At 36.2% G+C, this 15,146-nt stretch overlaps 2 protein-coding genes across 2 annotated transcripts; both read right to left on the bottom strand.

Moving 5' to 3' along the window:
• Positions 1-6,709: 6,709 nt before the first annotated feature.
• Positions 6,710-10,082, bottom strand: LOC113732606 (pentatricopeptide repeat-containing protein At1g11290, chloroplastic-like). The gene has a single exon (XM_027258511.2). The coding sequence runs from the start codon at positions 9,885-9,887 to the stop codon at positions 7,464-7,466; it is 2,424 nt and encodes an 807-aa protein (XP_027114312.1). The 5' UTR covers positions 9,888-10,082; the 3' UTR covers positions 6,710-7,463.
• Positions 10,083-11,558: 1,476 nt separating this feature from the next.
• On the bottom strand, positions 11,559-14,212 carry LOC113732605 (uncharacterized). Its single transcript, XM_027258510.2, has 2 exons — positions 13,994-14,212; positions 11,559-12,760 (listed from the first exon to the last, which is right to left on the bottom strand). Exons 1-2 carry the CDS (start codon positions 14,139-14,141, stop codon positions 11,691-11,693), a joined length of 1,218 nt encoding a protein of 405 aa, XP_027114311.1. The 5' UTR covers positions 14,142-14,212; the 3' UTR covers positions 11,559-11,690.
• Between the last annotated feature and the right edge of the window lie 934 nt (positions 14,213-15,146).

The following is a 15,146-nucleotide window of genomic DNA, read 5'->3' as shown; positions in this document are numbered from 1 at the left end:
TGGGCGTCCCCCACTAGTATCACTAGGAGTCGAGGAGATTCACTCCAATCGACTTATGCAGCCATAGCATAATTAATCATTGAAACACTTCACTTAATTCACTTAACAAGTCACTTCAAGTAGTTCAAATATACTTCATGTAAATATTCATTTCAAGTATTTCATGTCAAGTTATTCAAGTACACTTCACTTTAATGAGAACGAGTGCGGTAAAGTACACACTCGACTCAACATTTTCAAAATACTCAATTTCCAATAACAATTAAGCACGTAACACGTTTTCACACACTTGACACTCACCTAGTCAAAATGAGAGAGTGGTACTCAATTCAAGTGTTTAAGCGTCCGTTGTGAGGTCCTCTTAAAGGTCCCCTTGAATGCCTGAGTAAACAATAATTATCTATCACACACTATCGCTTAAGACCCCCTAATTATCAAGGAAGATTGTAGTCTTGTACAATTTAGGAAAATATCATGAAAATGAGCCTTAATTATTCGTAAATCGGGGCTCAAAAGTAGGGTTTAATAATACAAGGAAAAACTGATTTTCATCTTTGAAATCAAGTGTAAAACGGTCAAGCAATATCGAAGGGTAGTGAAGAGTTTCTAAAAACTCAATTCATTTCAAGTTCAAAAATTCCAGATTTAAGGTGCAATTTTTGAAAAATCATATCTCACTCTCCATAGGTCAAAAATTAGAAACTTAGTATCGTTGAAAACTATTTCCAAAGTACTAAAAGTTTTTAGAAGACACTTTTCCATGATTCTAAATGGAAGACACTCAAATTTCGGCTTAAAGCTACTGACTTGCACTTCCAAGACAGATTTGGGGTTGGTTTTTGGTAAACTTTGGAAATTCGGCAAAATTCACAGAATGTGAACTAGCCTCTAAAATTTGAAACTCAATTAGAGTTACAATCGAAATTTAAAACACAATAAATGGAACAAGAATCGGAGTTTTGAGCGCCAAGATATAGCAGCTCAAAGTTGGTTCAAAATGAAGACCATTGGGCAATTTTTCAGATTTGAAACATAAATTTTGAGACTTCAGTTGGGCATCGAAATGGACTTGGAATGGCACCAAATTTGGTATGATTACACTAACATATAAGGGCTACATCTCTGCCAAATTTCATGGAAAAATTCGTACGGGAAGTAGTTAACAAGACCACTAAAGTTTCAAGAATTTCCAAGGTAATTCTGCCTTATGTTTCCATTTTCCTTTTTTCGAACCTTTGGCCAATGAAATCACCTCAAACATGGTTCATTTATGAAGAAAAAGTCTAAGAAGCATCCAACATACATTTGGTAGGTGATTAACACCAAAAGTTTCAAAATAACAAGTCTCAATTCGAGCTAAGCCATTTGGCTAGCCAAAACTAGGGTTTTCTATCACTGGTGCAGTTCTGTAATTTGGCCATAACTCAGTCAATTCAACTTGAAATTGGAAATGGTTGGTGGCGTTGAAACGATTCAGAAGAAATCGTTTTGAAATTCAGTTCATAACTATCTCAAATTCAAGTAACAAGTCCTAGCACATCACTGACTCTCGAGCAGAGCAACAAAACAGAACAGGTAACTTTGGTGAACTAGTACAGCTCACTCCCTTCGAATCAGGAAATGCATTTTATACCGTTAGAAAAATAGAAGTGTGTAGTTTCAAATGCCATAAACAGCACTTGATTTCGACATCGAAGCAAAGAGTTATGATCGTTCAAAATTCACTGCCAGAGAACCCCTGTTACGCGAATTCCAGTTTTGTTCTTGTCCAAAACTCAACTTTTTCTTAACCAAATCAAGTAATTTTTTGTGGAAACTTTCCACACAACCAAAACAATATATCTAAAACAAATTCAAGGTCATTTGACCACAAAAAAAATCGCACCAAGTGCTCTGTAAAAACAGGGCAGAATTCGGCCCTTTCTCATGCAAGCTTTCCTTTGATTTTCTTTTCACTTTTTTAACTTATATCCACTAGTTTAACACTTAATCAATATAAATAACACCCAAAATCATCACATCAGTCCAACATGTCCATTGTGAGATTTCATAAAGCCCATTCAAATGATTTCCAACAAAATAAAGATACCCACATGAAGCTACAAGCTTCCAAGTGAAATCTAACTCACTAGAATCAAGTTTCAAATGTTGGATGATTTACTACCTCTTGGTTGATGAAACTCAGAAATTTTGGCCACCAAGAGCTCCAAGAAAACCGTGGAAATGATGCTCTCTTCCTAGTCCAAGTGAGTCTCCAAATTGTTGTGAGTTTGTGTAGTGAATTTGGAGTGAAAAGGTGCAAGAAAATGAAGTGAGATGATGAAGGGTTTTGGTCTTCTTCCTCCTTGGAGTTTTCGGCCCGCAAGGGTAAGGAGAGAGAGAGTGCAATCTGATGAGGGAAGCTTCTCATGGAAGCTTGGTAGTTGTAGTTCAAATTTTGTACAAAAGTCAACTCTCAATAGTGCGCGCGCGCGCATTTCGTGCCCGATTCCTCTCGGATTTGTTTCACTGGTGCACTAAACCTCTAATGCACTTTCTTTAACACTATTATTATTCACTCTTAGTAGTCTAACAATAATTTTCTAAAGTCCCTCAATTAATCGCGGGCGCGAAAACGCGAACTTCCGACTTGTGCACGATAAAGTGAAATTTCTAAGAAATTCTTGTAACGATAGTATAACTAACTAACACTTGGGTAATTAATCATGAAAATAACTATTTTAGGGTAAACTAATAAATAAGTGAATAAATCGCTAAAATAAATAAATAAAATAAAATAAAATACGAGTCCTCACACATTCACCCATTTCAACAAAAAAGACCAAAGAATCCGGATGAATGTCTTTCATCTCTAAGTTTAGACAGTACCTAACTTAGCCTAATACTTAACACATTTTCCTTTCACCAGTTGATACCAAGATTGTCCAGCCTTCTGCCTTTTACACCAGTAACACATTAACCAACAGAAGTACCAACAAGAAAATTGCTAACAATAATTTTCTTTCCCTTGCTCTTAGCCTCTCAATTGTAGCATTCTTAGAATTCATGCTCCATAGTAGTCCAGGAATCAGGGCTGTTGACCTTCTACACATTTTTGGATCATGCCATTCAAAATAATCGCATCATTTTCCTCTGTCACCCTTCATAGCCAACATCATAAAGCTTTAGCACAAAACTCAGAAACAGAGACAGAAAAGTCGAAATCAGAAACAGAGACAACCATACCTTCTTGATTGCACAAGCGAAATATCTTCTCCCAAGATTGTTGTCTGTCCAAGAAGTAACCATTATTGCTCGTTGCTTGCAGTCGCAATTTTTCATTGGTTCCATGAGGAGCTAAATTGAAAATAGAAGAAACTCAATACAAGGTTTTTGCCTAGATCTTGCAACTTTTTGCCAGAATGAGGAGTTTTTTTGTCTGATTAGAATGGGATTGTGGCTCCTAGGGTTTGTTCTTGAGTTGGAAGAAAGAAGATGAGGAAAGAAGGAAGTAGAGGACGTCGTTGTCCTACTTTATTTTGTGATTTATTTCTACACATGATTAGTAACTCCTTTGATTAGTGAATTTTAGCCTTTCATGTCTTTGTTTAATAAGACAAAAGGCAAGAGAAAGCTGAAAATATTAAAAAACGTGTTTCAGAAATTTAAAAATTGAAAAAGGGGTTTTAGGTGCCGGCACGTGATCTCACGTGACTTGGTTCTGGTTGAAATTGAAGAAATTCCGTCAATTGTCCACTTTTAGCGCAAAATTGAATAGATTGGGAACCAAAATTGATTTTCGAAATAGATTGGGAACTAATTCCGCGCATACACTATAGATTGGGGACCAAAATTACAATTCTCCCAAAAAAGAAAGAAGGGTGGTGTTTCGAAGGAAGGAAGGGGAAAGAAATGATTTTCCTAACTAAAAAAAGGACAAAAAAGGAAAGAAATTATAAAGCATAAATAAATTATAATCTTGTTTATAAGGAAGGAATCACCATTCCACTTTAGTTAAAAGTATAAGAGAGTTATATCGAAATTTTTAAAAAATGAGGGGCTATGGTGTCTTTCAACAATACCACAAGGGAGTTTGATACGTTGGTTGCCACAATCTTTAGCTTATTTAATATTAATTCTCTCGTCATAGTTTATTTATATTGGTTGCAAGGGAAGTTATCTTCATAGCAAAGAACCTACTCATCCCCCATTTAACTAATGAAGAGGACTAGGATGGGATCAAGATCAGCTGTTTCCAGGCTGGGGCTTAAGGGTCCAAAGGGGTTTATTAGTGGATGGTCAGTAGTCTCCCCAGCTGGTACTGATAGCCTCCAAAGCCTAATTCATCAATCAAAATAACAAAACATATAACTTACAAAGTTCAGGATGTTGCACTCGACAAAATCACAAAATCTACCCATTTGGATTGCAATTTTTTGGAGTTTTTATAGAAAAATATAGTGTAACAATGTGAGAAAAATAGTGATTACAAAATGTATTGAGAAAATTTTCCTACGAAAACTCGCAATCCAAACAAGGAATTTTCTTGAATGCTAAGTATAAAGGCAGCCAAAAAAAAAAAACCAATCATGGATGCTGAAAGGGGAGAAACTGAAGAATGTGAAAGAGGAGGCATTGGAACAACCATAACCGATGCTCAGACATTAATTCATTAACATACCCATGTTTATGGCTGTTAATTAATTGAGATGCAAATGGCAAAGAAATGGGTTGTTTCCAACCTGGGCTTTAACATCTCTAGGAGTTGCGCAAGTGATGAGACATAAGTTGTTTCAAATAAAGGAATATCCTCAAACGGTTATCCTTGTCTTAGAAGCTACACTTCAATTAAATGTGTCTATAACACCATTTCAGTAATTACACCAACACATAAGTTTATATGAGTTGTACTCTATGCAAAAACGATTGCAAAATAATTACACATTCTACAAATACCCAGTTGTCTCCATAAATCAAAGCTTTAAATTATCAAAATGAGGACATTTCGGTAAACATGCCCAAACACATGCAGTCCTCAGTTGTATCAAAAGATTTAAAAAAACTACTCAACATTTCACATTTCCAAAAAACCCCTATCCATGCGGTTGAAATTCAAAACCTCTTTTGACCACAACTCGCTCTTATATAGTATAAAAATGCATTGGAAATCATTCAACTTATGCACTCTACAGAGCTTTCCAACAATTTTAGTAATGAAAATTCTCTTTTTATCTCAAAAAAAATTGTCATCATTGGGATTTTTTTTATTTATTTTGTTGGCTTCCGATTTCATGCACTATGTACCTCCTGTGTTGATGATTACTTCTGCCTAAGTCTCAAGTGCTCTTTTTTCCCCTTCTTTATCTTTCTTTTCTTTCTTTAAAAGATGATTATCAGTGGTCTATCACTTAACTCTTTATGATTTGAGCCTGTGACCTCTCATTTACTAGTTAAATGTCTTATCAATTAGACGCTTTATTATTAAAACATTTAAAATTGCTCCTCCTTTTTTCTGAAGTTCTCCACAATACACTAGTCAAATTCATCTTCAAGCATATATTAGTGTGCAGTTCTTGGGGGATTATAGGTGTGTTTGGGAATGAGATTATTTGAAATAGTTACTGTAGTACTTTTTATGATATAATGTACGTGAAATAAAAAGGTGACTGAGAAAATAAAAAGTTCTATTGAAAAATATGTTTGTGACACAAATAAATAAATTTTGGCCAAATATGTAATTGGCAGAGCAATCCAAGAATTTTAGTTGGTGCAATCAATGAGCAATTTTTTCACCTTTAGGTTTACAGTCGTTGCCATTTTGAAAAGTTTTAGCATAAAGTATCCAGGTCTTATAGACTTGAATCCCAAGTGTGGTACTCTCCTACACGACTGAGATAACTTCACTCCCCATAGATTTTGTCACATATTTTAATTCACATTAAACTATTTAGTGCAAATGCCATGTTTCTCTTGGTACACTCCTTTAAGTTGTTTCTACTTTCTTTCGAGTACTAAAGAGAACTAACAAAGTAGTCAAAGAAAATCTTCCATCCAAGTCCCAAAAAATCATGTATACATTAGGTCGATTGTTACAAATTCCTCCATCAATTACCGTGGAGATATGTGACCATAGTTGTCCTCATCTAATTACTCTATGAGGTAAGCCTCATTTGTCTATCCTAAGGAATTGTATGACCAACAATTATAACTAGCCTATTTTTCCTATTGTTTTGACGAGCCAAAAAGTTTGATTTCCAGGAAAATCCAGCTAAGAATTCAATCTGCCAAAATTATCTTCAGTATAAACTCGGTGTTTGATTTGAAACTTAAATAAAATAAGTTTCCTTTACTTTCAAAAGACAAATTATATTGTACACACACACACTCTTAACTAACAAAAATATGGAAATATTTTGTGAAATAACCAGGATTATAGTTGTAAGTCCAACGCTTGGGGTACCAAACTGCAATACAGTTGCTTACTATTTTGTTTTTGAAACTAAATAAACTCTTTTACGCAAACAAAATTAGCATGCCCTGTTCAGCAGTTATCAGAGCACGATTCAAGAAGAATAATTAGGAATAAGGACAAAGATTAAGCGGATCAAACTAGTAGTGAGAAGTCCTCAAACCACGAATCAAGTTCTTGAAGCCATCAAATTTAACAACGTGACAAAATTTAACAGGAATGGGAGTAACAAATGCCATGTAATGGAAAACAAGAAGCGTGTACAACCAAGACATTCACACTAGCTCCCAGATATACCGATGAAGGGATACTCCTAAGCATCGCAAAGACAGGGTCAAGCAATGTCTATTTCTCAGTAAGTTTGGTGCTGTACACAGAAACTCCTAGCTTGGGTCAGTTGAGTAATGTAACACCAGACCTAGATCCTAGTACCAATAAGCAACAGTGAACAGGCCCAAGTATGGCTCACACAATTGCATATTATGTGTGATATTCTTCACAAGAAACTGTTTCAACGTAGATCAGATATAAGTACATCTTAACCTAGGGCTTTGCTTTAGCAGTTCAAATTATATAGACATATACAATGAACTAACTACAACAACCATAACTGAACATGTTCAGAAAGGTTAGCTAGCTTTCTAGCTAGTAGGACTGTTGATGCAGAATTCTGCCTCACCCCAACTCAATCTTCCAATATGCTGATGCCATGATGCAAGAATTTTTTCTTTGTTTTTGATTACACGAGTAGATCAAGAATGCTACCTGACAAGTATACGAGTAAGGAGAAGAAATAATCTCAGCAACCTGTACGATATTAATTGTCATGGAATTAGAGGGCAGCCTTTGAACGTAAAAGTTGTTCACACTATGTACTTCCAGCAGTTGAGGGGCCCAGTCCTCACCTTTATGGGTCTCCTTGTAAAAATGGTAAAAATGTTTCGTCATAAATCTCTCGTCTTGACCATGAAGGTCCCCATATTAACAGGATTTGAGCTCTAACTGTTAGGGCAGATCACCAATAATCCCCACAAGAACAGGTTCCATCCTTGAAATGGTGGAACCTACGCATATCACGTACAATAATTGCCCTTTTGGTTACAAGAGAGATGTATTTCGTTGCACTGTGACAGTCACCACATACTCGAAGATTCTTTCTGATATGGATTGGTGTACCAGGACTTGTATTTAGGAGTGCAAAAGCAATAGCAAGCTTCTCACTGTGGCTATTGAGCAACTGCTCCTGGACGTCATCCTCCACATCATGAATAGAATTAGTATCAGGAACATAGCCAGCTGCTTTAATCTTATCCATCAATTTTTCAAGGTAAGAGTAGATTCTTTTGGATTGTGGATGATTAATGCTCCCAGAGTAGAAACTATGAACCTCATTCTTCAGATCCACCAAAGTGCACCCGGGGGTTTTCTGAATCCCCGTCTTCTCCATCAAACTTCTCACCTTGGCCACTTTGTCCCACATTGAAGCTGTAGCATATACATTAGCCAGTAATACATGGTATCCTCCATCATCCGGGCCTAACTCAAAGAGTTTCTCTGCTGCCATCTCACCGAAATCTACATTTCTATGAATCTTGCAAGCCCCCAACATGGCTCCATAGACATTGATTTCTGGCTTAACTGGCATGCATTGAATGAAGCCCCAAGCCTCATCAAGCATCCCAGCTCGACCAAGCAGGTCAACCATGGCTCCATAATGATCCATGGAGGGCTCTAAGCCATATTCTTCCGTCATGATGGTAAAATATTGCCGCCCCTTCTCTATAAAGCCTGAGTGGCTGCAAGCTGATATAATAGATAAAAATGTCACCTGGTTTGGTTTTGTATGTCCTTTTTGCATTTCATCAAACAATTCTACAGCTTCCTTTCCAAACCCATGGGTCCCATACCCATCTATCATAGCATTCCATGTAGTTACATGCTTATCATCCGTCATATCAAATAGCTTCCTTGCTGTGTGAACAGCTCCACATTTTGCATACATGTCCACAAGAGCAGTCATAACAAAAATGTTCCTGTCTGAATAGTTTCTTATAGCAAGTCCATGAATCCACTTTGCTTGGCGTAATACTGATAGCTCAGCAAGAGCAGTAATTACACTCACCATTGTAAATGAATCAGCTTTTACATTCTGCATTTGCATGTCAGAGAAGAGACTCAAAGCTTTGATCACATGCCCATTTTGTGCGTAACCTAAAATAATAGCATTCCATGAAACAATAGTTTTTCCTTGTAACTTTTCAAATAATTCAGTAGCAATATCAATTCGTTTGCATTTGCAGTACATGGAAATCAAAGAGTTAATTACTGAAACAGCAGAACCAAGTTCCAATTGGTTAATCAACGCATGAATTTCCTGTCCACGATGAAGGTCACCCAAATCAGCACATGCAGTTAAAGCAGCCATAACAGTAACATTACTCGGTCTCAACTTTTCATCCAACATTCCATCAAAAAGTTTCAAGGCCTCTTCAGAGTTTCCACTCTGCGCATATCCATCGATCATAGTGTTCCACGAGACAACAGTCTTGTAAGTCATCCTATCAAAAACCAAACGTGCAGTCCCTACTTGGCCACATTTTGCATACATATCAACCAAAGCAGTCTCAACATTCACAAACGACTCAAGTCCACTCTTTGTCACATACCCATGAATCGACATCCCCATCTTCAAAGACCCAAAATTAGCACAAGCAGGCAGGATAGAGACAACAGTAACCTCATCAGGCCTATGTCCCTCCACCTCTTGCATCTGCAAAAATAATTCCATAGCCCTCTTCAACATCCCATTCTGCGCATACCCAGCCATAACAGTGTTCCAGCAAACCAAATCCCTTTCAGGCATTCTGTCAAACATCTTATAAGCATCTTCAATGACCCCACATTTCGCATACATATTAACAACACTCGTCATCGCAAACACATTTCTCGAAAACCCATTAACAATCAGCTGCCCGTGAATCATTTTCCCCGCCTTAACATTAAAATTATCAGCACAAGACTTAAGCAAGTAACTAAAATTATAAACAACCGGCAAAACCCCATCACTTATCATCCCACTATAAAACCACAAAGCCGAAGCCAAGGACGAATGATGAACATGCCCTTTGAGCATGGTATGATACATAGGATCAACTTTATCTTCTACCAGTTCAAACACGTTCACAGCATCGGTTAGGCTACCGAATTTACAGAACAAACTAATGAGCTTAGTCTGGAAAAGATGCTCCTTGTAGAGGCCGTTTTTTATGATCAGTGGGAGGAATTGTTGGAGCTCTTTCATGGAAGTGCAGAGCTCGAGAAGGATTGCAGTGGGGTGTTTGTATACATGAGAGGGAATGTAGTGCGTGCGTTGTGAGGGAAAAGATGGGAGGGAGTAGGATAAAGGCGTGGTTGAGGACGCTAGGAGATGGGGAGTCATTTAAGTGTAAGATATTCACGCCTTTGTTGCTGAATTTGGGGAAAAGGCTGTTTGAAGGGTGTGAAAGAGTGGCGGAGGCAATGGGTGGGCAGATGCCATCATTTGCCGCCATTAGTGTTATAAATGGATAATGTTTGAATACCATTGAAAGTCCCGGTCCAAGCGCTTGGAACTTCTCTAGCTTCCAAGCGTATCCCTAATCATGGATTCATGGGCAGGGATGATTGCTAGAATCTAGCTTTTAAAGGCCAAAATTTGGCCAATCAAAGAAAAATTCAAAATAAACAATTCTAATAGTACCATGTAACTCTGACACAGTTGATATGTAATGTTGCAAATGAACAATACTGAGTTTTAACATCGCTTTTATGAGATTGTACAAATTATTTATGAAAATTTTGAAATTGTTTAAAAAACTTGTTCATCGTTTAGGAAAAATTACAAGCTGAAACTTCATAGAAGAGTGCTAGAAGTCTCCTGATATAGAAGATGTTTTTCTGTAAAAGTGGTGTTTCTTGCTTACCTTCTTATTTGCTCGCCAAGAACATATGTCATTTGATGTTTGATATGAATTACATATTTATATCTATGTTATGTAAAATGTTGGAGTGAGGGGTTTTGGTGTTAACTATATATAATTTTTTTAGATTCTCAATTTTGCCCTCGTTAAAACATGAAATAATAACACCCAAAAGAAAGTCAGAAACACAAATGGCTGTTGGCCACCACCATAGCCTTTAAGACTTGGTGGAGTGGGAGTTCAAGGGTTCAGACCCTGCCTCCTACCAATTGGCATTATATGCGGCTTGCCACTTTAAGTGGGTTCAAGTGGTCCGATATTGATTCAATCTCCGTCGATTTTTCAGTAGGCTCAGTTGGGCCCTCTTCCTTAGAATAGGTTAGAATATGAGTTGAGGTAGGTGTAGGGTAAACAAGTGTCGTTTCACCAAAAAAAAAAAAAAATTAAGTTAAAAACTCCAACCTTTTCCTGTCAATCTTTTCTTTTAATTGGCAGACATGTATAGTGCTCCTTTCCCACTACTTCGAAATTGTACTGGATGATCACATTCCGAATGATACGGATAACTATCTAAGCTAAAAATTACTTAGAAAATATGATTATAAGTTCACTACGGACTCTTCGAAGTTTGAGAACAATTAGCTAAGCGGTTGAGAAAAAAGAATTAAACAAAGTCATTGGGTATAAATTTGGCCCTTGAATCCGTAACAATTTCGTTTACAAATTGTACTGGCAAGCTATATACATATAAAGAGATGAACAACTATATATTTTGCGACCAAAAGGGAAAAGAAAAAACCTAATATAATTCCAAAAATAGAAGGGTAAGCTAGAATACATTTTTAAACCTTAAAAAGCAGGAAATTCTCTTGAGAGAGATTTCACCTTTTATTCATTCATTTACTTATTTTTTGAGAGAGAAAGAAATTTTATGTTGGTATTTCACATGGAATAACTATGGAAATTTTACTGGAAATCTAAAGCGCTAAATAGGGCCTTTTTTTTTTTTGGTATATATTTATATACCAATATGCATATCTTGCATATGCATAAGGTCATCATAACTAGAGGCTTCAAAAACACATGGGAACTTATGTATAGAAGAAACAAGGAATGAAAGAAAAAAAAAATAGAAACTTCACAGAAACAGCTTTACTATAGAAAACACAACCAATTGATTACGTAAATTTGCCACTTGGACCATCTGTCCAATTATATTTGCAGTTCTGTACATTGTACTATTTCATATACACTGAAGACAAACTTAAGACACCTGGAAACTGTTAAGCTTCTTCTGATCCAATTCTAGAGGCAATGTGTGCCCCTACTGCCACTATAACCAGCACTGCAACAACAATGTTTACCAACAATTGTCTCTCCTCGTTTGGCTCAGCAAGGCTTGTAACTGCTTTCTTGAAATTTCCCAGTCCATAATCCTTGCTGCTCGAAGCAACTGCAGTCTGGCTTTGCTTCTCTTTCACCTCAATAATTTTCCTTGTGAGATTTCCGGCTAGTGTATCTAAAGGTTCCTTACTCTTCTCAGTACTTCTTTTACCATCACTCACTTCTTTCAAATTCTCAATATATTCAGGTTTCATTGGCTTGGCGTTGGTTTTAGGGGTGATCGTCTCCTTCTTTTCATCATCATCACTGGAAATTGTCATTGATGTTGTCACGGGCTTTATTGCCCCTGGGCTTCTAGCTTGTTCATCTTGACGACCCTTTTGAGTTTGTGGTTGGCTCAACAGTTTCTCATCAATATCTTTGCTTCCTTTGTCAGCTGTAACTGATGGTGGAGCGAGTACTTTTGGTTGAATTTCATCAATAGCCTTCTGAGGCCTGGATGGTGAATCGAGTCCTTTTGGATGAATTTCAGCAGCAGCCTTCTGAGGCTTGGATGGTTGATCGAGTCCTTTTGGACGAATTTCAGCAGCAGCCGTCTGAGGCCTGGATGGTGGATCGAGTACTTTTGGATGAATTTCAGCTGCAGCCTTCTGAGGCCTGGATGGTGGATCGATTACTTTTGGAGGGATTTCATCAGCACTTTTTTTTGAACTTGGCTCGATTGGTGCTTTTGGAGGACTGATCTGTTGCATTTGATCAGTAGTGCTGTCCAGGCCAGATGTAGCTTTTGGAGGAGTTGCTTTGGCTGCTGCGTCTTTCCTCCAGGGCATTGTCATCGTTAAAATTCCTCCGTCAAACTTTGCACGAATAGCCCTGATAGTACAACGATCTGGAACTTGATAATCTTCTTGGAATCGGCTCCATTTGTTCCCGGCAACTAATCGTTCCCCACGGACTCTGACAATATTTCTGCCTTCAGTTGAAACCTTAAGGTGCTGATTCATAAAACCTGGAAAAAAAGGCTTTCATAGTGAAGGGTAGCTCTATCTTCTTCTTTCTTTCTCTGGTTCTTTTCTGTTTTTATTCTCTAATTCTTTTAATTATTGTTTCATTATTCTGTAATTCTTTTTGCAAGAAGATGGACTACTTCATTCTTGATTTTTGTTAACTAATACAAAGAAATACAAGTTTTCAAAAAAAAATGGAAAGAAAACAAGAGATTACGGGTGAAAGATTACGGTGGTATGTATAATAGGAACAATACATGTATATTAGCAATTAACTAATCTCTGCTATCCCATGATTGAACTCAAATAATATTTTGGTTTCCCAATCTTATGTAATTTAATCTTTTATTTGCGCTGTACTAAGAAATAGGCAGTTTAAAAGCAAATAAATCCCAATGTTACTTATGAATCTAGAACATTGCAACCAAAATATTTACAGGTTGAGTTGCAAAACAAACTTCAATCTGCTAGTTAATGGATGCATTTCATTACATTCAAAATGTTCAATATATTTAATAAGACTTTCACTGTGTTCATTGGCATTTCATGTATCAAAGTATTGATTTTCTAAAGAAAAATTTTGTGGACTTTTACTCTATTTCTTTAATCAGCTTAAGTTTCATATACTAATATATCATAAAAAGTTTCCTAGCCTATGTTGCATCCTTTTAAAAGCTGCAAACGAATAAAGGAAGGAAAAAGTGAAGAACGCTTCACAACAAAGAAGTCAAATAGGGCATTCAATAAAGGGGATATGCATACCAAAATTTATGTGCTTTTATTCAAAATTTTCAAGTTTTCAGAGTATGTGTATAAAAGTTTTGCATTATCACGTGGTTCTGCTTTTATCAAAAGCTCTAAGAAGCAAAATAAGCAATACAAAAAATAAAAATAAAAAGAAGTAAAGTTAATCTGGAAAAGGAAAGGTCATGTACAAGATTCATTCTTGGAAAGAAGATGCTAGCATTAAATAAAACTTATATCTATAAAAAAAAACTAAAAACTAAGAATTAATATTTATTACACTGTTTATGTATGTACTAACGGATCTAAATGCATGTCACATTATTTTACTTTGAATTTAAATATCAAATTATATATATATATGACATGCATCTAAATCCGCTAGTACTATGAGTGCATAAATAATTTACCAAAAAACTAAAAGAGAGAACAAATTTATAAAGCTGACCACAATGGAGATTGGACACCTTGTCCAATTGTCGATGACATACCTGGAAGAAAAAGCAACAAAATATCTGACTCTTCATCTTGCCGCCATTCCGACATGGGTTTAAAATCTTCGTAAAAATTTTGGACAACAGGCCTCAGACGAGGACGAATAGAAGGTCCCACCCCACCTCTTGCAGGTCTCATCGCCATATCTACAACAAAAAAAAAAAAAAACTATATCTTTTGTGCTTTAGCTTTCAATTGTATCAGATGTATAGAAATCTGTAATTCTCTTGTTGATGAAATACCAACAATTTCTACGTTATATATATGAGTGTCATTTGATATTTTATTTGGGTTTTTACGTTTGATGTTGGAAGTTTGTTGTCCAGGTTGCCTATGGTAGAAACTATTCCAATTTTGTTGCCTCCAGATTGTGCAAGTTTGTGTCTTAATTGGCCTGTTTGCTTAGGCAAGGAGGGATGAATGTGTGATAAGAAGTTCTCTCCTTTTCTGAAGATAATGCTTCCAAGATTCTTCGCTTGCTTTGTACATTTTCCAGCTAATAGAGGGGCAGCAATTGAAACATCACAGCCATGCAAGCTTGTTTGATTCAAGGACAAAAACCTTCCTAGCTAATAATTCTCAGAATTGTAGTTTTAGTCTCTCATGTTTAGTCCGTGCATACGATTAGTTGCCAATACTTCAAGCAAAACGTATCCAGTCTACAGTTTTTTTGGGGATAATTTCAACAATTTCACGCACCTCCCCTAAAATTTGTAAAATTACACAAACCTTCATTGAGGTTAAGATTTTGATAACAAAGTTAGTCCAATTAGAAAAAATAACATTAAAAAGTACTTTAAAGAGAGAGATGAAACTTTTACTCTATAAATACCCTTTATGCATGAATATAAGTAGTATTAGTAAAAGAATAAAAATAATTAAAAGTTAGAAACAATTAATGAACACACTTAACCAGTCAAAAAGTTCATATTTAATAAATTAGACAACATAAATAAGCAACAAAACTACACTAATGATTACAAGATTCAGCAAAACAGACTAGTTATCTCTTTTAACATGATATGTACTACAATTGTTGTGATTTAAAACAGACTAGTTATCTCTTTAAACATGATATTTACTACAATTCTTGTGATTTTAAATAGAAAAATTTTCAAAATTTGCCTTTCTTTTCCCTCCTTTCTCCCA

This window comes from Coffea arabica, chromosome 2e, assembly GCF_036785885.1.
Source record: "Coffea arabica cultivar ET-39 chromosome 2e, Coffea Arabica ET-39 HiFi, whole genome shotgun sequence".
NCBI lineage: Eukaryota > Viridiplantae > Streptophyta > Magnoliopsida > Gentianales > Rubiaceae > Coffea > Coffea arabica.
Note: the sequence above shows the minus strand (reverse complement) of the source record. Positions and strands in the feature narration are given on the sequence as shown.